The sequence below is a fragment of the Pristis pectinata genome, chromosome 23 (genome assembly GCF_009764475.1).
Source record: "Pristis pectinata isolate sPriPec2 chromosome 23, sPriPec2.1.pri, whole genome shotgun sequence".
Classification (NCBI taxonomy): domain Eukaryota; kingdom Metazoa; phylum Chordata; class Chondrichthyes; order Rhinopristiformes; family Pristidae; genus Pristis; species Pristis pectinata.
In genome coordinates, this window is record NC_067427.1 from 11,650,408 (window position 1) to 11,671,247 (window position 20,840).

A 20,840-nucleotide genomic window follows, 5' to 3' on the forward strand; every position below is an offset into this window, starting at 1 on the left:
TGAGTGAAAGGGCTGCAAAGGGAATGGAACTGTTGAGACTGTTCGCCAAGAGCTGGTATGGACTCATTGAGCCGACCGGTCACATTCTACGTTGTAATATGGAAGTAATAAACCGATTAAATTATTGGTGTGGCTACCACCTGCAGTAATCAAATCAAAAATATACCAGGCCTGTATGAAGGACAGGGTAACTGTAAGGCAGACCAGCAACTAGAAGCTTTAGATGCTGTATCCATAATGTTTCTGAGTTCTACATGTTAACTAAGGTTGCTCCAAGGCATATCAAAACTAGCGCTGAAGGCATCAGAGGTCAAATCTCAGTCATTAGTTTGGTAGACTCAATCTCATGAAAGGAAAATCTATACAGCAAATGTGTTTATGAGACAGGCAAAAAATATTACAAATACCTACAAAGATATTGATACTAACACTACTGATTGAAAAACAGTATTATTTAACAGGCAGAAGACAGCAAATGAATAAAAATGTAAATGAAGAATGAAAAATTGAATATCCATACTCACTCTGTTTGCAGTGACAGCAAGATATTGCAGATTCTGAAGGAAACCAATGTCCTGTGGAATGGAGGTTAGGTTATTATGACTCAAATCTAAATACCGCAATTTGCGGCAGTAGAAGAGCTGTGTGGGAATCTTTTCAATTTTGTTTCGGTTCAAGTAGAGCCTTTCCATGTTGTTCAAAGTGCCAATCTGAATTGGGATGTAGGCAATGTGGTTATACCACAGCTTAAGGCAGACTAGGCGCCGCAAGTGCTGGAAGCTGATTATTTCCTCGATTGTCTTCAAGTTGTTGTCTTTGAGATCAATCTCCTGCAAGTTATGGAGACTGAAGATTGAGTGTGGGATTCGTTCCAAATCACAACGAATCAACTCCAATTCTGTCAGATTAACCATCTTCTTTAGACTATTGAGGACCATGAGTTTTGTACCCTCATTGTTGATCGACAATTTCTGTAGATGAACACCAACATCTGTAATAACCTGCGGCAGCTTAGTCAAGTTACTCTTCAACCTCAAAACTTTAAGACATTTGAGGTCCCTCAAGCCATCAATCACAATGTAGCGGTTATTTTCTGCACTCAAATTCCCAGTTAGATGAAGCTCTTCCAGGTTCTTCAGGCTGTAGATCCACAGGGGGATCTCTTTGATGTCTGTAAACTTGATATGCAGTGACTTCAGGTGCTCACGCAAGAAGGCAAGAGCTGGTGCCTCAATCTTTGCTGGTGTGTGGTACAACCAGAGTTCTTTAAGGTTCGTAAGCTGGGCAATGATTGGAGGAATGGTGACATCCAGGATCATCTCTAGTTTAAGCACTTCTAACTCAGTCAGGTCAAAGATGGTGTCTGGAATTCCACTCAGCATGAAGAGGTGGAGTTCCAGTTTATCCTGAGAGTTTTTCATGATCCTCTGCCGGAGTTTCTCCAGGGTCCATTCATTATTCAGATTGAGCTGCCGCAATTTGTTCTCACTGACCTCAGACAAAAAGACAGCAAAACGTTTCGAGTACAATGGATCATACTGATCGATCAGATGCAGCATGAAAGCAAAATCATTCTTGACATCAGGAATATCACTATAGCTGCTCTCCTCCCTAATGGACTCAAATGAATACTTCTTCAATGAACGCCGGAGCATCCACCAAAGTGTGTACATGCAAATGAGTCCATAAACAATCACTAAACTAATATAAAAGGATGCCAGGATTTTGAACAGGGTGGCTAATGGATGAGCACACTGATACACACTGTATCCTGTGAGGTTCTGAATGTCCACAATACAAGACACATCGAATTTGATATCATCAACATAATAAAGTGAGTAACTAATAATAAGCGCAAATTTGATTACTTTGATAATAGTCTGTCTCATGTAGAGTTGGTAAACGATATCCCCTTCCTCTACATGGGTGCGGAACTTCTTTACTTTTTCAAAAAGGGCCTTAGCTTGTTCTCCTTCCTTTTTATCCAGTACTCCCGTTTCAGAGCGATCAACTATCCCCTGTTCAATGCGAGATTTTGTTCTCTGCAACATGGGCACACTGGCCTCCACGTCCTCACTTGCCGAAGAAGATTTCTTTGCCATTGAGCCATTCATTTTAACAAATGACTGTTTTGGGTCACTTTCCTCAACCACTGTTTCGGATAGTGCCCGTGTTGTCCATGGCGAGTCAAAGCATTTGAGGAGGATGGATACAAAATGTTCTAGCTTCGAGCTGGTCCGAGGATATTTGAACCAGAAATTACTACACACTAAGAATACTAGAGTGTGCAGAAGTACAAGGTATGGGAAGTATTTTGCAAACCAGTGAAGTTTATTCTCATAGCACACTGCATCCACATAATTGTACTGGTGCCGGTCTAAGTCATATTGGATGCCTGTGGGTTCATCAGAAAATGAGGGAAGGATCGAAGATGGTGGGAGGGATGCATTTGGGTATTCTGCAGTTTGCAACACTGTGGGTTGTGGCTGAAGAGGTTCGATACACGTACTGTTCAAAACCCATTTGCAGGGTAAACAGATCATTTTGTCTTGTGTGACCTGCAATGTTCCCCCAAACACTGCTATCATAAGCATTACGATGGAGATGTAGTCCGTGAACACATCCCACCATGGCTTCAAGATGCGGTAAGCAGGCTGGGTGTCGGCAAAATATCGCAGTTCCGTTACTGGAATCATCACGCACCTGGAAATTAACAGAAATAAGTTTGGTAGATACCCAGGTTAATGTTCTTATTACTAACTAGAAAATTAATTATGGACATTGTTCAGTTTTACACCACTCTTCATAACTATACCCTTCAAACTTGCATTATTTCCATTCTTCTATTTGACCCATTTGGCCCATCCACCCTATAGTGGCTCATTGGGCAATCCCATTCCCCACTAATTTTCCCTGTAATCTACTCTGCCCACATTTCCATCAACTCACCACCGCCACCCCCCATCCACACCAGAGGCAAGTTTACAGTGGCCTATTAATTTACCAACCTGCCCGTTTTTGGGATGTGGATGGAAACTGGAGCACCCGGGTGAAACCTGTGGTCATAATGAGAATGTCCAAACTCCACACAGATAGCAGTGGTAGTCAGGATTAAACCTGAAGCTGTGAAGCAGCAGCTCCACCAGTTGTGCCACTGTAGCAGCCATACAGAAAGCTAGAAAGACTCTTAATTGTATACATTGCAGTACTAACACTGCAGGTCTGTCCCTTGCACTACTGGAAGCAAATTGAGGAACACAAGAACATAATAAACTAGAACAGTAACCAATGGCCCCTTAAGCCCATTCTTCAACCTAAAAACTTTACTCAATACTCGAGGTGTAATCTCACTAAGAATCTCCTATATGATTGCAACAAGGCATCCCCACCCTTTTACTCAAATTCTCTTGCAATACAGGCCAACGTGATTTTCTACGTTGTACTTCATCTGCCACGTTGTCGACTCATACAATTTATCTATATCCTTTTCAAGCCTCTGGAGTCAGTATGGTTTTGTACGTGTAAAGTCGTGCTTGACAAACCTTTTAGAGTTTTTTTTTGAAGAGGTAACCAAAAAGGTAAATGAGGGTAGGGCAGTGGATGTTGTCCAGTTGGACTTTAGCAAGGCCTTCGACAAGGTCCCACAAGGTAGGCTGGTCTGGAAGGTTATGTCCCATGGAATCCAGGGAGAGTTAGGTGGATTCAAAATTGGCTCGGAGCTAGGAAGCAGAGGGTGATGCTTGAAGGTTGTTCTTCAGAATGGAGGCCAGTGACTAGTGGTGTGCCGCAGGGGTCGATGTTGGAACCCTTGTTATTCGTTATTCATATAAATGATTTGGATGCGAACATTGTAGATTACAGGTGGATCTTGATTAGTTAGGGAAGTGGGCTGAAGAATGGCAAATGGATTTCAATACAGATAAATGTGAGGTTATGCATTTTGGAACAGAGGGACCTACCTAGGAATACAAGTGCATAGTTTGTCGAAAGCCATATTACATGTAGACAGGGTGGTGAAAAAGGCGTTTAGCACACTGACCTTCATCAGTCAGGGCATTGAGTATAGGAGTTGGGACATTATGTTGCAGTTGTATAAGTCGTTGGTGAGGCCGCACTCAGAGTACTGTGTAGTTTTGGTCACCCCGTTATAGGAAAGACATGGTTAAACTGGAAAGAGTGCAGAAAAGATTTACAAGGATGTTGCCAGGACTAGAGGGCCTGAGTAAAAGGGAAAGGTTGGCCAAGCTAGGTCTTTATTCCTTGGAACTTAGGAGAATGAGGAACAACCTTATAGAAGTGTTTAAAATTATCAGAGGCATAGATCAGGTGGACGGTAACAGTCTTTTCCCCAGGGTGGGGAGTCCAAAACCAGGGGGCATAGAGGGGAAAAATTTAAAAGGGACCCAAGGGGCAATTGTTTCACACAGAGGGTGGTCAGTATATGAAGTGAGCTGCCAGAGGAAGTGGCGGAGGCAGGTACAATAGTATAATTTAAGCAGCACTTGGATAGGTACATGCAGGAGTGGGGCTTGGAGGGATATGGGTTGAAAGCAGAGAATTGGGACTAGCTGGGTGGACACTGTGGTCAGCATGGACTTGTTGGCTGGAGGGCCTGTATCCACGCCGTATTACTCTATGCATCCTCAGCACTACTCACACCAAGCAACAATCTGTGCAGTAAACCACTATTGAAATCCTGCCAACCCAAGAAATACTTATTTATTCCTACTGGTTGTTTTCCATCTGCTGAACAACTCTCAATCTATGATAGTACAACACCCCCAATCAATGTGCTTCAATTTTGTTCAGCAACTCCAAGGTGGGACCTTATCAAAAGCCTTCTGAAATTACAAACACACCACATTCAATGGTCCCTTTCATTTACTTTACTAAAACTACTTTCAAAGAACTCCAACAGATTAGTCAAATACGACTTCCCTTTAATAAATCCACTCAGTTATATTATTTTCTAAGTGTCTCGATATCACATTCATTATAGATTCTGACAATTTCTCAACTATCACTGTCAGGCTAACAGGTTGGTAGTTCCTTATTTTCTCTCTCCCTCTATCCTTAAAGAATGTAGTTATATATTCTACCCTCCAATCTTCAGGAACTATTCCAGAATCTATAGAATTTTAGATAACGACCAGAACATCCACTATCTCTGGGATGTAGATCATCAGATTCTTGCCAAGTTATCAGTTTAAGCCCATTAACTTCTCCAGCAGTATCTCTTTATTGATGCTCATCTTTTTTACTCCTTACTTGCACTGAAACCTTGTGATTCAGTGTTTCTAGGAGAATTTTTGTTGCAACTTTCTTTAGGCTATGCCACCGCGACTTCAGCCACTTGCCCAACTCCAAAATCAAGAGATCAAGATGTTGCAGCTAGATACTTCTGCACATGGTTGTCTATGCCACAGGAAGAATTCACAACTTTCCATTTGCCATTGGATGCTCATTCTGTTGGCTGAGCTGCCCTGCTTTGCCTCACCTTTACAGATACCTTATAAAATTGAGGTGATAAATTAAGAGCAAGAATATGAGCATTGTACTAATTAACATATGATGTATTATGGTGCTTCTAACTGGTAACTGTGTGCAATTAGGTGGTCCCAAAGCTGTGTCTAACTTTGGTGGTCCAATCTTTCAGAGTGGAGGCTTATATACTGTAAAAGAGTGAACCACATGACTACATTTTTTTCATGATCAAATAACAGGTTCAATACAAAAACATTTTCCACATTAAATGATTAATGAATATCAATGGAAGTGCTAACCAATGATTACAAATCCTATTAGTTTTGGGCATTCTTTAATTTTAATAAAAAATGTCCAAAACTAATAGGATTTGTAATTGTTGGATACACTTCAACTGATATTCATTAATTAAGGGAAGTTTAAATGCACAAGATATTACCCAATGGAATCAAGTAGCATTAAACAAGGATTCCAAACAAACTGCCTGGATCATGTTTCTCTGTTAGCTGTCTAGGTCTCATTGTTCTCTACTTCCTAGCTGTAAATTCTAATCACTGCTTCCCAGCAATAGTCCAATTTTTTCCTGTGGCTGTCATGAATAACTTGCTCTGCAGCCTCCCCATCTACTGAAACAGATGAAAATCTTGAAATCATGCTCAGACAACTGTTCCATAATTAGTTAAATCCACCAATGAAGAAATAGATATTTCCAAAATTTCAAGGTCATGATATCAAAAAGTTGATGTCAGCAACAAAGACCTTTATGAGCTCAAATGTGAACAGAGAAACTATCCTTTAACCACTTTACAGATTGGACCTTTAGATGGGCTACATTTGGATACATCAGCTTTAGCAGACTCTTGCACACTCTATTCAACATCCTCTAATCCTGCTTCACCTGCAGATGACAACCTGAAGCATAACACCAGATGAGAATGACAAGCAGTGTATTACTGGCAAAGCACATAAATCCTCCAAGAATAACCCTTAGTTTGGTTACAACACAGCTTGAACATCTCAAATAGAAGATCTTACGAGCATCATAAGAACAGTGGTCTATACAGCATTATTTCATATCCATCACAACTTAAGTATCACTCTTCCAATATTCTGACACCATATTTTATGTGACACGTACAAGGCTTTATAAATATCTCAGCTACCGCAAAATCCAATTATCAGCAACTCATGACTAACCACAACAATCACGCTTTTTAAATGAAAGAAAGGATTCTGAACTAGAAGTGCAATGGAACTTCTGGCCTTTGAGTGCTCTGACTGCAGATCTCTCCAATAAACAAGACTTAGATAACGGCCTGGCCACTTATCAGCCATTCACTGAACTTTGTGCTACTAAAGACAAATAGACAGAATTACATCTTGAAGTTCTACTATTAATATTTTGTTGCTGATAATGAGAAACATACTGGGTACATTAGTATAGCATCTTACGCCAATATTACCAGTGCAGGGACAGCATTAGTTCGGTGGTAAGCTACCAGACTAAAAATCTGGAACTTGGCAAAACAACAACTAGACTTAGTGGTTGGTGACAAAGTGGCACGAGTAAAGCTGCTGCCTCACAACTTCAGTGAGGCAGGTTCAATCCTGACCTCTGGTAGTGTATGCACATCCCTGTGACCATGTGGGTATCCTACCACATCCTAAAGACATACAAGTTGGCAGCTTAATTTACCACTGTAAAGTGCCCCCAGTGTGCAGGTGAGTGGTAGAATATTAGGGGAGGTGTTGGGGGCTGGTGGGCGATGAAAATGTTGTAAAAGTTAAAATGGGACAAGTGTACGAGTGCTGACGATCTGTAGGGAACCAGTGGGCTAAAGGGCCCAGTTGTGTGTTGTATGACCACCAAAATTTGTAAAATAGTTCACTAATGGCTTTGGGGCAGGCGAAATCTGCCATCCCTTCTCAGTCAAGCCTACGTGACTCCAGATTGCTTGACTTTTAAATACCATCCAAAATGGCCTAGCAAGCCACTTGGTTGTAGGTGTGTTATCCAATCTTCCCAAAGGGCAGATAGGGATGGGCAATAAGGGCTGGCTTTACCAGTTATTCCCAGATCCCAAAAGAAATAAACAAAAAGCTATTTTACCAGGTAGGTCTGGGAAAAGTTCTATTCTTTTGTTTATTCCAATGTTACATTATTACCTTGCAATGATTGCAAAGAAACTTAAGTTCATTGCTCCTGCCAAATACGTCAGCACTGGTTGTGGAAAGTAATGGTGAAACTGAGATGGAGTTGCAGATTTAGGTCAAAACTTTATCATCGGTCAGTCATTGAACTCCTTTGATTATCTTTATTCAGTTGAAAGAGATTTCAGTTGGATGAAAAATGTCATGGGTTTACCTTTGATGTTCAGCTTTCAGATGAAGTTTAGTTAGGTTTGTCTCATGCTATCTTACACAAGAAACTTCACACAATATATTGTGGCTCAAAAGAAAATAATGCAGATGCTGGAAATCTGAAATAAAACAGAAAATGCAGGAAATATCTGTGGAGATAAAGTTATTGTTCAGGAAATTGAGCTTTCCTCAGTGCTGGGAACAGTTAAGAGATAAAAGATCTTTAAGGTGCAGAGTAAAGGGGAAAGGGACTAGAGAACAAAAGGGGATGTCTGTAAGAGGGTGAAGACCAGGAGACATTGGCAGTGGTGGTGACTGAAAGAGTGTGGTAAGTACAGCTGACTAAGGTTTGAAATGAGGAAACAATTTTTCATTCATGGATGGTGAACTGTGGAATTCTCTACCTGGGAAAGCTGTTGAAGCTCAGTCACTAACTGCTTTCAAAACAGAAATCAATTAATTTCTGAACACTGAAGGACTCAGGGTATAGGGTATTGGGGCAGCGACATTGAATTTGAGATAGAATAATGTAAGTCCCTTATTCATGCTCGAATGTTCTATGTCTGGAAAAAGTGCACAAAAAGAAATGAAATCTGAAATTACAGAGGAATAAGTAAAAGTAAATGTTGTATATTTGAGATACAGGACAGGACTTCTTTTATCTGAAGTGGTTGGAGTCAATGTTTAGTTTGGAAGACTAATTTGCAGAGGTGGCATATGAAATCCTGTTCCTCATTGAGCTTCACGTGAACAGTGTAGGAGGCCGAAGACAGAGGTCAGTGTACGAGTGAAATGCAGAGTTAAATTGACAGGCAACTGGAAGCCTAGTGTCACACATGCAGCTGAATAGAAGCATTTTGCAAAGCGGTCACTCAATCCACATTTAGCTTCTCCAGTGAAGAGGAGATTACCTTGTGAGTAATGAATGCAGTATTGGACGTACAAGAGAATCATTGTTTCACCTGCAAGAAATGTTTGGATTCCTGGATGGTCAAAGGGAAGAAGCAAAAGGGCAATTACATGGGAAGGTGCCATGAGAAAGAGTGGGTGTTGGAGGTGGAGGAATGAACATCACAATCAAAAAATATCAAACATGCAACACGTGCTAAAGTGTGCTGATCCACAATAGATACCGTGCAAGTTCCATGTGGTTGCCTCTACATTTTAATACAATGAAAATATCTCTCAGCTCTCTTGGATTGGTTTTAGAACTTTTATAAAGTGTTGCTTTATCTCAGGATTTTTTTTTATTCCCAAGAGAGCTTAAATGGGATCCAGTTAGAAGGTTCAGAGGTCAGCAGAACTGACATGAGGACAGCCTGTCCAGCACCTATGGATGAAAACTAGTTACGTAAACATTACACGGAACAAATGCAAATTCACATGTACCCACAATTATTTATACAATATATATTTATACTCACAATTATTTATACAGCACTTAGACTTTAAGTATTAATCCTCTACTCAGCCTTAATAACAAAAATTTAATAAGCAAAATCTTACCTCAAATGACAAACACAAGAATAGGAATAGACCCTGTGACCCTTCAAGATGATTCAGAAAGATGATGTCCAGTCTGACCTTTGGCCTCAACCCCCCTCTTCCTACTCAATTGGCATAAACCCTAATTTCTCTGTCATCCAAAAGTTTCTCTCGGCCTTGAATAAGTAATCATCTACAGCTTTCTCAGATAGAGAATTTCAAGGACTCACAATCCCCAGAAGAAATTCCTTCTCACATATGTTTTAAGTAGTCAGTCCCTTATTCTGCAACTGTGTCCTTAGATCTAGGGTGCTCCCCCCCCCCCCCCTTAAGGGGACGCATCCTCACAGTATCTATCATCCAAATCTCTTCAGAATCGTATGTCTCAATGAAATTGTTCATCTAAATTGAAGAGAATAAATGCCCACTCTGTTCAATCATTCCTCATGAGACATGCAAGGGATCAATCTAGCAACTGTTCACCACACCACCTTCAAGGCAGGAACTTCCTTACGGAAACCATACAAATATGGAGTTTGCTCTTAAAGACCTGTATAGTAGTACTCTTGTATTCAAACATCTTTTCAATAAAGGTCAACTTTCCATTTGTCTTAATTGGTTGCTGCACCTACATGCTAACTTTGTATTTCAAGGATACCCAGATCTCTTTCAACACCAACATTTAATAGCGTTATATCTTAACAATACTCTGCTTTTATTTTCTACATTTACCTCCCATATACTCCATTTACCATCTTTAGCCTATTTCCTCAACCTGCGTTCTTATAAACACTGTGTCCACCTCACAACTTATTTTCTCACTCTTTGGGAATCATTCAAACAGTATCAGATGTCTTGCTGCACTGAAAGACAGTAGCAACTTCAAGCCACATAAACACCATAAAGACATACAGTAAAATTGCAAAAATATCCTTGTGGACAGCACAACATTAAAGAAAAATCCAGAGAGACCAATGAAAATTTTATTTGATGCACTAACAATTATGCAGAAGTACTGTAGGCATACAGTCCAATGTTAATTGGTAAATATTTCTACTATAATCAGATGAGGGTATCCCATCTAAAATATGTTTTTATATCTACTGCACACACTTCATCATTCAGGCAGGTTTGTTTTTAAACCCCAAGTTCTTTGATGTGCTTCTCTCCAAACTAAGATAAGATCTTTATTAGTCACATGTACATCGAAACACACAGTGAAATACATCTTTTGCGTAGAGTGTTCTGGGGGCAGCCCGCAAGTGTCGCCACACTTCCGGCGCTAACATAGCATGCCCACAACTTCCTAACCTATACGTCTTTAGAATGTAGGAGGAGACTGGAGCACCCAGAGGAAAGGCACGCAGACACGGGGAGAATGTACAAACTCCTTACAGACAGTGGCCGGAATTGAACCCGGGTCTCTGGCACTGTAAAGCATTACGCTAACCGCTACACGACCGTGCCTGCCCGGTACTATGTGATCCAATGTGATCCAGTAAATTTTCCACTCTTCCCTCCTGTAAATTTCATCATTTTGCCATTTCTGAGATTATCTGGTGCTCACTGCTTTCACTTGGATGCCTTCAATCAAGGGGCACTATGGACAAATCTTAAATTTCACTATCTAGAGAAATGTAACTCCACCTTATGTCTGCCACAAGATGGCGTGCAAGCTTAATTAATGGCTCCCCACCACACGCAACCTCAGTGCAGATTAACGTTAAACAAGTCTATGTCATCAAGAAAAATGCAGGGGCAATCTTTCTCACCACAATGCTGTACCCCACTGCTCACATGCTTCCTGCTGGAGTAGAGCTAATGTACAACAGAGAAACTGTTTAACTAACACCCCCTCCACTGCAGAATCAAGGTCAATCCAATTTCATTATGTTGATGATGCTTGCACATATGCATTGAGACCCAGCACCAAGTCATTGTCACCTCACTCACTGAAACATTTGAGAGAATGGGGTTTACTTTTAACACAAAACAAAACTGTTCCCACTGTACAATATTGCCCTCTGACAAGAATGGTCCAAAATGAGAACCTGGGATAAGTATACCACTTCCCATACTCTTAATGAAGGGAAATTCACCAACTACTTCAGTGTACCAACATAGAGGTTTTGGTTGTCCAAGCAAAAGAGTGCTTGAAGAGCAAGACTTTAAAGCTGGCACAAAGCTCATGGCTAACAGGCGTCAGTGATCACTGCTGACACATGCGCTATCTACAGCGGGAATTTTAAAGCACTGGAGAGCTGTATCCAATGCCAGTTCTACAAAATCCCCCAAACTCACTAGCAGGATAAGTGAACCAATATCAATATCCTCTTCCATCCAAGGTCCTCAACTCTGAGAGCCTAATTACATTCAGTTGGCTCCCACAGGAAGGCCATGTCCTTCACGTGCGTGACACCTGGCTCACAAAACATACACGGGAGCTCAGATACAGGAAGAAATTACCAGGTGGGCAGAAGAAAATATTGAAGGAAATTCTCAAAGCCTCTTTGAAAAAGTGTAACATCCCCAGTGACTGTTGGGAATCCTATGATGACTCAAATGAAGGAGCATTTTGGATGGCATTTTACACCTCAGGTCCATTGCTCAGGAACAAAGATCCCCAGCATAAACAGAGGAACAAGCACCACCTCCCAACTATCCAACCATCAACACCTGTTTGTCAGGATTGCACGTTGGGCTCATCAGAACCCATGTAGTTGGAGTGGAAGCAAATCTAGAACAGTGGGATGAAATTGGATGAAGGTTCTGCTATGGAAGAGTTGAAAAAGAGGATGTAATCAGAGAGAAATTATATGAAGTATATATTTGCAAGCTATAATGTGGTACAGTTGATTCAAAATTACATCATGCTGTTCAAATAAAAGTTTACAAATCTGCAAATTTCTAGTAAATCTAATATCCTCTTAAGGTCAAACAAATCTGAGCAGCACTGGTCAAGCAAATGTCATCAAATCATATAGGGACTGCACAAAAAGACAACCACCTCGCTCAGACTATTGTTTTATTTGCAGCATCAGCCAAGTCTCAGATCTTTCCAACTCCAATATTATGGTAAACTGCTTCTATTGTAATTAGAGAAAAAGAAGTAATGTTGAGCAGATAAAAAAGACCCCATAAGAGTGTGTTGCTCAATCTTTTTTCTTATATCAAGTGCCATGAAAGAACATGCAATCAACATAAAAGAACAATGTTCTCAGCTGAAAAAGACAAGCATGTAACCTATTGACTTCCAGGTCCTTGCTAATACTGCTCTAAGCAACTATGCAAGCGTAAGTAAGAATAAGTCAATTCTCTTCTTGTGACTGAGTCACTTAAGATAGCTGGGTGTTACGCTGTACCGTATGGATGAGTAATGTTATTTCTACTTTGGGTACATTTTGTCATCAGGCCTCCAAAGGACTAATTATTCTCGTCATGTTGCTGCATTACTATATGGATAAATCTCACCTGCACCAAAAACAAAACACATTTTGGAAGAAACTGTTTCACACACTAAACACCTTGAAGATCTATTGACAACAATTCTCAGAGCTAACATACATTTTACAATGTTCTTCTCTACACAATGTGACCACTTAGCACATCCTGTATTCCACAATATTCACATTATAAGGCATCTCTTCCAAAGCACTGTTCGAACATTAATAAAAGATAATCGTCTCAGTTTAAACACATTATGAAGGCAGCAAGAAAGTACTATATCTATAGGTTCACATTACAAGAGGTTATTCTACTAAAAAAAAGTTTTGACTATATTTTGTTCCATCAGTTTTTTCAGTTTTTAAATCAAGTGCATGACTAACAAGCACAAAATGATCACCATGCCAACTTCAAAACTATCTATATTTTTTACTTGGCTAAGACCAAATGCTAATACCAGCTTACACTTAGCTAACAAGCCCTTAAATGTGTACAGAAATGCTGCAAGTAACTGAAAAGGTAGAATTCTCCTGGCTAGACCAGCAGTTGGAGACTTGACTGTGCTCTGTCCAAGCAAGCTGCAATCTTTCAACTTGCAAAACTTTGCAACCTACATGTTTGGAACATTATAAAGTTTCCTAATATTTGTCTAGCCAGAAGCCAGATCACAGGCTTTCACAGATATCTGTAGTAGTATAAGCTTTAGGACCTTCTAATTACCTAGGTTAACTGGTCCTTTATCAACAGTGCTTTGGAATTGTTATGAACATGTTTGGCTCAGGAAAAGAATAGCCAAATCAGCTGCACAATTCCACCACAGGTAACTCCCTACCAGCTATCAAGTGCAAAGTTTTGCCAGATGAACAAACAGTAGGCAGATGGGCCACACAATTTACCTTTACATGCTTGAATGTTCTGCTCCATTCTCTTGGCTATAATATGGTCACATTACATTCCGCACACTTGAGCAGCTACCAAACCAATTCCTTAAAATCTAATAATTTAAAACTAATTTCTAAGTAGTATCCTCCATTAGCAATCCCAAGTCAAAAAACCTAAAGTAACTGGGCAGTAAAGAATAAGTTAGGATGTGAAGAGGGATAAATCATGTAACTAACTTGAAATAAAAAGAGAAAGGGTTGAAAACATTTAGGCAATATATGTGGATAGAGAAATAGTAAATATTTCAGGAAATGTTATATGTTTCTCCTTCACAGATCCTGCCTAACCTGCTAAGTGTTTCCAGTATTTTGTTTTTATTTCAGATTTCCTGCATCTGCAGTTTTGTTTTATTTTCGTGCCGCTAACTTGAGTGATTTGCTGAGATTTGCTTGTCCGATGCTACTAAGATTGGTTCTAATTTTAAAGGTTATAAGGTATTACTGGAAATTTGCTGATTTTTAAACTTTTGTTTGAAAAGCACAATATAATTTTGAATCCACTATGTTCCATTATAAGCTGCTTTACTTTATTTAATCTCGCACCGATTACATCCTCTGCTCTTTCAACTCTCTACCATCTGTTTCAGGACCTCCAGCCTTCTCCCTCCCACCATTCTGGAACTCCCGGTCTAATGGGGGCTATTATCTATTTGATAATCTGCATTCAAAAGTTTCAAAAACTTTTAGTCACGTCTCCATTCTATTCTTCATTCTGAAATGAATGTATATTAAATGCAAATAGTTAAGGAAAGAAGCAATACTTAACCTTAATGCAGCTATGATTCAGGTCAGATAAACTTACCATAGGAGACATTGACAACCTTGAAAGATTAGTCCAGTTAAAAAGTAATTCCAACTAAATAAACCAAAGAACCAACGGTTTTAGTAAGGTAGCTTAAGAAAATCTTCACAATGGAGAAATTAAAAACAAAGGTTTGTTTAAAAAATCCTCAAAATAGTTTATCCTTTTACAGTATAATATGGTTGACAAATTATAGTGCTTTAAATGATTGGATGTTGTGAATTAAACATTCTCCTTGCACGAAATCATAGTTGTGCAATCTTTATTGCACATAGCACTCAACTCCAGTTGTTTTCAACTGCAGAGTCAACAGGCATGGCGAGATTATTTTCTGTCCCGCTCTTTAGACATCCCCATTTCTTGATCAATATTGAGAATTTACCCGCTCCTAGCTTTCTGCTAATGCTGCTTTTGACACTATTGACAGGAAATTGAATTAGAGCAGCCAAGAACTACTCAGTCGTATTTTGTACATCCCTCTTATTTGAGGAAAGGAGGGGTCAGCTTGGCTCAATTGGTAGAAGCTGACATCCGACACAGAAGATTCTGATGTCGGACACTGGATTTTCAGTTCATAATCATGGTTGATGCCGCTGAAGTATTGAGGAGATACTCCATTTGAACTACAGATGGCATAATTGACAATTGAGGTGAAATGTTCCATGGCACTATCTGGAAAACAAAACCCTGAATTCCTCTGTAGAACCAACCAATATTTCATTCTAATGCAACATCATTAAAATCAATATGCTCATCAGTCACCCATGGCTTTGGGAATCTTACTATGGAAACTGGCAATGGCATCTAACTACATACCAACAGTAACTCCAATTAAAAGGTAAAGCATCAAATGTAAAATAATGTTTTGGCAATGGTTAGATGATGACAAAATACAAGTTAGTGAATTTGCTTGCCTTTTCCAGGCCAGAGTGAATTGTAGGCTTATCATATTATCATTCATGTATCAAAAAATGTGTTATAATGTAGGAGGAATTAATTGCAAGATGTAGCAACAGCATTTAGTATAAAGACTAGGCTTTTTCATCTGAATATTTGAGTACAAACTAGTATTGACTGGTGACTGAGTTTCACAAGTTAGAATCCACAATAGTACATTCTGATTACAACATGAATACCAAAGATAGCCTGGTTACCCCAGAGGACCAGACATACACCTTTCACCTTTGTATGAACAAATGTAATCTTGAACTTTGTCCTCCAAGAACCTTGTAAAATGCAGATGATTGTTCTCAAGATCACAAGACAAGGGAGCAAGAAGCAGGCCATTCGGCCCATCGAGTCTGCTCCAAGGAAAGGGAAATAGAAATGAGAAATGGGGAATGGGGGAAGAAGAAGAAGAAGAAAAAAACTATTCTAATCCCAATTACCAGCCTTATCCCCATATCCCTTGATATCCTGACTATTTAGATATCTATCTATCTATCTCCTTGATCTGGCCTCCACTGCTGTACGTGGCAAGGAGTTCCACAAATTCACCACCCTCTGGCTAAAGAAATTTTTCCTCATCTGTTTTGAAACTGTACCCTCTAATTCTAAGATTGTGCCCTCTGGTCCTGGACTCACCCACCAAGGGAAACAGCCTAGCCACATTTACTCTGTCCTTTCCTATCAATATTTTAAATGTCGCTATGAGGTCCCCTCTCATTCTTCTGTACTCCAGCGAGTACAGTCCAAGAGCCGACAAACGCTCCTCATACGTAAGCCCTTTCATTCCTGGAATCATCCTCATAAATCTCCTCTGAACCCTCTCCAACGTCAACACATCCTTCCTAAGATGTGGGGCCCAAAACGGCGCACAATATTCCAAATGAGGCCTCACTAGTGCCCCGTAGAGCCTCATCAACACTTCCTTACTTTTATACACTATACCTCTCGAAATGAATGCCAACATAGCATTCGCTTTCTTTACCACCGATCCGACCTGGTGGTTAACCTTTAAGGTATCCTGCACGAGTACCCCCAAGTCCCTTTGTACTTCCGTGCTTTGGATTTTCTCTCCTCCTAGATAATAATCTGCCCGCTTATTTCTGCTTCCAAAGTGTACAACTGCACATTTCCCTACATTGAATCTCATCTGCCATTTCCTTGCCCATTCTCCTAAACTGTCTAGGTCCCTCTGTAACCTTCCTATCTCTTCAATACTCCCTACTCCTCCCCCTATCTTGGTGTCATCCGCAAACTTAGCCACGAAACCATTTATTCCATCATCCAAATCGTTAATGTACAAGGTAAAAAGGAGCAGTCCCAACACCGACCTCTGCGGCACACCACTAGTAACCGGTAACCAACCAGAACGAGATCCTTTTATTTCCACTCTTTGCTTCCTGTCAACCAGCCAATGCTCCACCCATTCTGTTATCCTACCCGTAATTCCATGACCTCTCATCTTATTAATCAGTCTCTTGTGAGGCACCTTATCAAAGGCCTTTTGAAAGTCTAAATACACAACATCTACCGCCTCTCCCTTATCCACCTTACCTGTGATTTCTTCAAAAAACTCCAATAGGTTGGTCAGGCAGGATCTTCCCTTCACAAAACCATGTTGGCTAGGACCTATCCTGCCCTGCGCCTCTAGGTATTCCGTAACCCCATCTTTGAGGATAGATTCCAATAACTTTCCCACCACTGACGTCAGACTAATAGGTCTGTAATTTCCTTTATGCTGCCTCCCACCTTTCTTATACAACGGAACTACATTTGTGACCCTCCAGTCCTCCGGAACCACGCCGGAATCTATCGATTTCTGGAAAATTATCCCCAATGCCTCCGCTATCTCTAAAGCCACCTCCTTCAGAACCCGGGGATGCACCTCATCCGGTCCGGGAGACTTATCAGTCTTTAGTCCATTTAGTTTTCCTAGCACCTTCTCCCTAGTAATCTTAACTGAACTCAATTCCATTTCGTGAGACTCCTGACTAACCGGCACATTGCTGATGTCCTCCACGGTGAAGACCGATGCAAAATATTCATTCAATTCCTCTGCCATCTCTCTATCATCCATTATAATAGCTCCTGCACCGTTATCAATTGGTCCTATATCAACCCGTGTCTCTCTTTTGAGATGAAAAATTTATGTCGACCTGGTGCGAGGATTCCTTGTGAAGAAAGTTCAGGCACACTTAGGCCACTTGCTCTTTGGGAATAAGCCCACACAACTCAATTCAATTTTAACTAGTGATTTTATTCCCAAAGGCCACAACTTATGAAGGAAATAGAGGACAGAAATCAATTTGATAAACAGCTTGCAATTAAAATATTTTTGATTTAATTTTAAGTGCCTTACATAAAAAAAGGAAAGGTGTTTCCTTTTCTGTAATGGCAGCCTGGCAAACTGCTGACATTTTAGTATCTATCAAGTGGGCTCTAAGCACATTCAAACCACACCCATTCTCCTGAAAGAATAAAAAAAAGATAAAAGTTTCCTCTCTCTCAGATGGTTTTGATCTCCTGGAGTCTGGAATAAGTTCAAGTGCAAGCTATTTGAAACAACAGATTTCTTGTACATGCATTCAGTTCAACTTACCAGAAGGTTTTATGATAACAACTGAAAGACCTCTAGATTCTTGTTCAAAGTGAAAGTCAATCCTAACATCAACATTTTCCCAAGACTGAAGAACAGTATGGTGTTATTTATACAACTGGATATTTTGTAGACAATTTGGAGAAAATCACTTGCTCTGCGTGGATGATGTAACAACTTAATTCTGACAATAAATGTGAAGGAAGTGCAATATCTCATCTGCAGATTTGTATCATGAAGCTAGATTAGTATTAATAGCTGACAGACACCTCATACCTTTTCTATTGTGAAAACAATTGCAGATTAGACTGTCACCTTACTCCAGAAATCAAAAGGAGAGCAATAGCATTTTAAAGTGCTTCCACCCCCCAACATGCATGCATGTATCTGATCATTTTTCCTGGGTGATATGCACAGTAGTGCAAATCAACAAAAGAAAAAAAACAGGGATATTCAAAATGTTTAAGTTCTCAAAAATTTGCACGGTTCCAACCCTACACAGCAGCTTTCTCTTGCCAGCAATCAGGCTTCTATAAAGACCTACCTGACAAACAACCGTACATCACATAGAACCTGATGGAATAAAAAGTGTTTTTGAAGGATCTTCAAAATAATCTGCTGTTCACATAATTCAAGAGATCTTAAGACTAAACAACAACATTCAAAGAATATGCATTGCTGAGTCATTACACAAAATAGACCAAAAGAGACATTAAAAGACAAAAACTAACTAATGGTTTAAAGTAGGTTTGCCTAGACCCTAAACTATGATAAAATGCTCCTTTAAATTTAGCAATACAAAGAAGCCACGATAACTGTTGTTGAGGTGGATAAGCTTGTTTATTGGTGAGGCTTGAAGCTCTAACAATTCTTCTGCTAATTCAATCTGGCTTCAGTTGCCAAGACTTCACTTCAATAAACCCAGCCAGATTTTCCCAGAACATTCAATGTGACTAGTAAAGACTCAGTTTCCAACCAACAACAAGTTATTGTACAGTGTCACAGAGCTCTTGGCTAATCACATGGAAACAGATACATGAAACACCCCCACCCCAAACTGGCCCTCTCACCATAGTGGTACCAGTAATCTATCACAGAAGAGATGAAGGCTTAATTTCAAGGCATGTAAATACAGTTAAGCTGAAACAATAAACATCAGTGCTGTACAAATAAATAACTACCATGATTACTTTTTTTAAAAAGGAAGAAAATAGTTTGAATGTTTTCAAACTACAATGACAATCTTCCATCTGAAACAGCACCATACGTAGCTTCTTTTAAAAAGGTAGAACTATTTGCTTAAAAAAATGAACTGTTCCTATTCAAAATCAAAAAACTAATAGGAAAAGGCCTGAAACCACTGGAACCCCAAAAGTAGTTGATATTGATACATGAAGTACCCCCCAGCCACTTCAACGTTCCTACAGATGTCATGAATTTTCTTCCTAATGAGCGTTTGTTTCTTTCTGCGTACCTAAATTTGTCTTTTGAAAACAGCAACTGTATATTTAAATATGATAAATGTGTTTCAGTAGCAATAGTTATTTTTAAAAGCAAAAAACTGTGTGAACATAGCTGCAAGATTTTTCAGCAATAGCACAGCAGCCCAGCACCTGGCGTGCCATACACAACTACAGTGAAAGGTTAGAAATCAAGGGTAATCTGCAGTAGTACCAACCTAGATCAAACGTCTGTGTCTCAGTACACACCATGCAAAAGTGAAAATTGTGTAGAGACACAGACCGTCCCTCATTAAATGAAAGGAATGTAGTCACCTCTTCAAGAGTGTAAGAGTTAATATACTGATAGACTAGTTAACCACTTTGGGGGAAAAAAAAACAAGTTCAAGTTTTTTTTTAATTGCTCCTCCTTCCATCCCCCAACAGACACATTTTCCACATCTGGTGCATCTGAACCACACACCACCTGCAACTGACATCTTTCAAATCACATAGGTATTGAAAAACTTGATTGCAATCCACAATTAATGTAACTTGCTTCCTCTCCTGTCATCTGGCTTTCATTCAATACCTCCCACAGTAGTGCTACTGGCAGTGGGAATTCAGCAACCCAACTTACTAATAAACAGGCTATGTACACTTTGGTCTCCTTTGACTTAAAAGGGAGATGGATTAATATCTATAATCAACACTTTATATGATTTTAAATATTTTAGTTCATTAAACAGATATAGATTTTTAAAATGGTCATCCACATTTGTAAAGAACTTCTGCAACACCTGCCCTTTTACCTCCTCCCTTCTAGTCCCATAGGTATCCAAATACTCATTCCAGAGTTTTACTTGTATTTCTTGCAATTTGGCATACTGTACTTGGTACTCACACTACTGTCTCATTTTCTTTGAGGAAACCAAATTCATTTTGATGACTTCTCAAAAAAAACCTTCATTCCATAAGGGTAACCCTGAGCTTCCACTTTTTGGCCTATCACTTTAATTCTCCAACCCACTCCGAATTCTCAGCCCTTGGCGTACTACATTATTCCAACAAAGCTCAAACAGCACCTCATCTTCCAATTGACACATTACAGCTTTCAAGATTCAGCATCAAATTCAACAATTTCAGATAATCAGCCACTGCAGTCTTATATTTCATACTTCCATGTATTTTACTTTCTTTCATCAAATCTTTCTGGTTTAATTACTCTCCTCCTGTTTATACATCCTTCAGACATTCCCTTACCACACTGTTCCAGCCAACACCAATATTACCATCACCATTTGTGTCATTCCAACCTCTTGTTGTGTCCACTCCGTCATTGA

At 39.7% G+C, this 20,840-nt stretch overlaps 1 protein-coding gene across 5 annotated transcripts in view; it reads right to left on the reverse strand.

The window, feature by feature from the left end:
- Positions 1-20,840, reverse strand: part of LOC127581974 (volume-regulated anion channel subunit LRRC8A) — a 41,956-nt gene that overhangs the window by 7,126 nt on the left and 13,990 nt on the right. For 4 of the 5 annotated variants that reach the window (XM_052036801.1, XM_052036805.1, XM_052036803.1 and 1 more), the window contains one exon: positions 525-2,703. In XM_052036801.1, coding sequence (XP_051892761.1) covers positions 525-2,696 — 2,172 coding nt within the window. In that variant the 5' untranslated portion in view covers positions 2,697-2,703. Of the gene's footprint in view, positions 1-524; positions 2,704-7,849; positions 7,965-20,840 lie in introns of all 5 variants that reach the window. The other variant, XM_052036804.1, reaches the window with a different exon arrangement.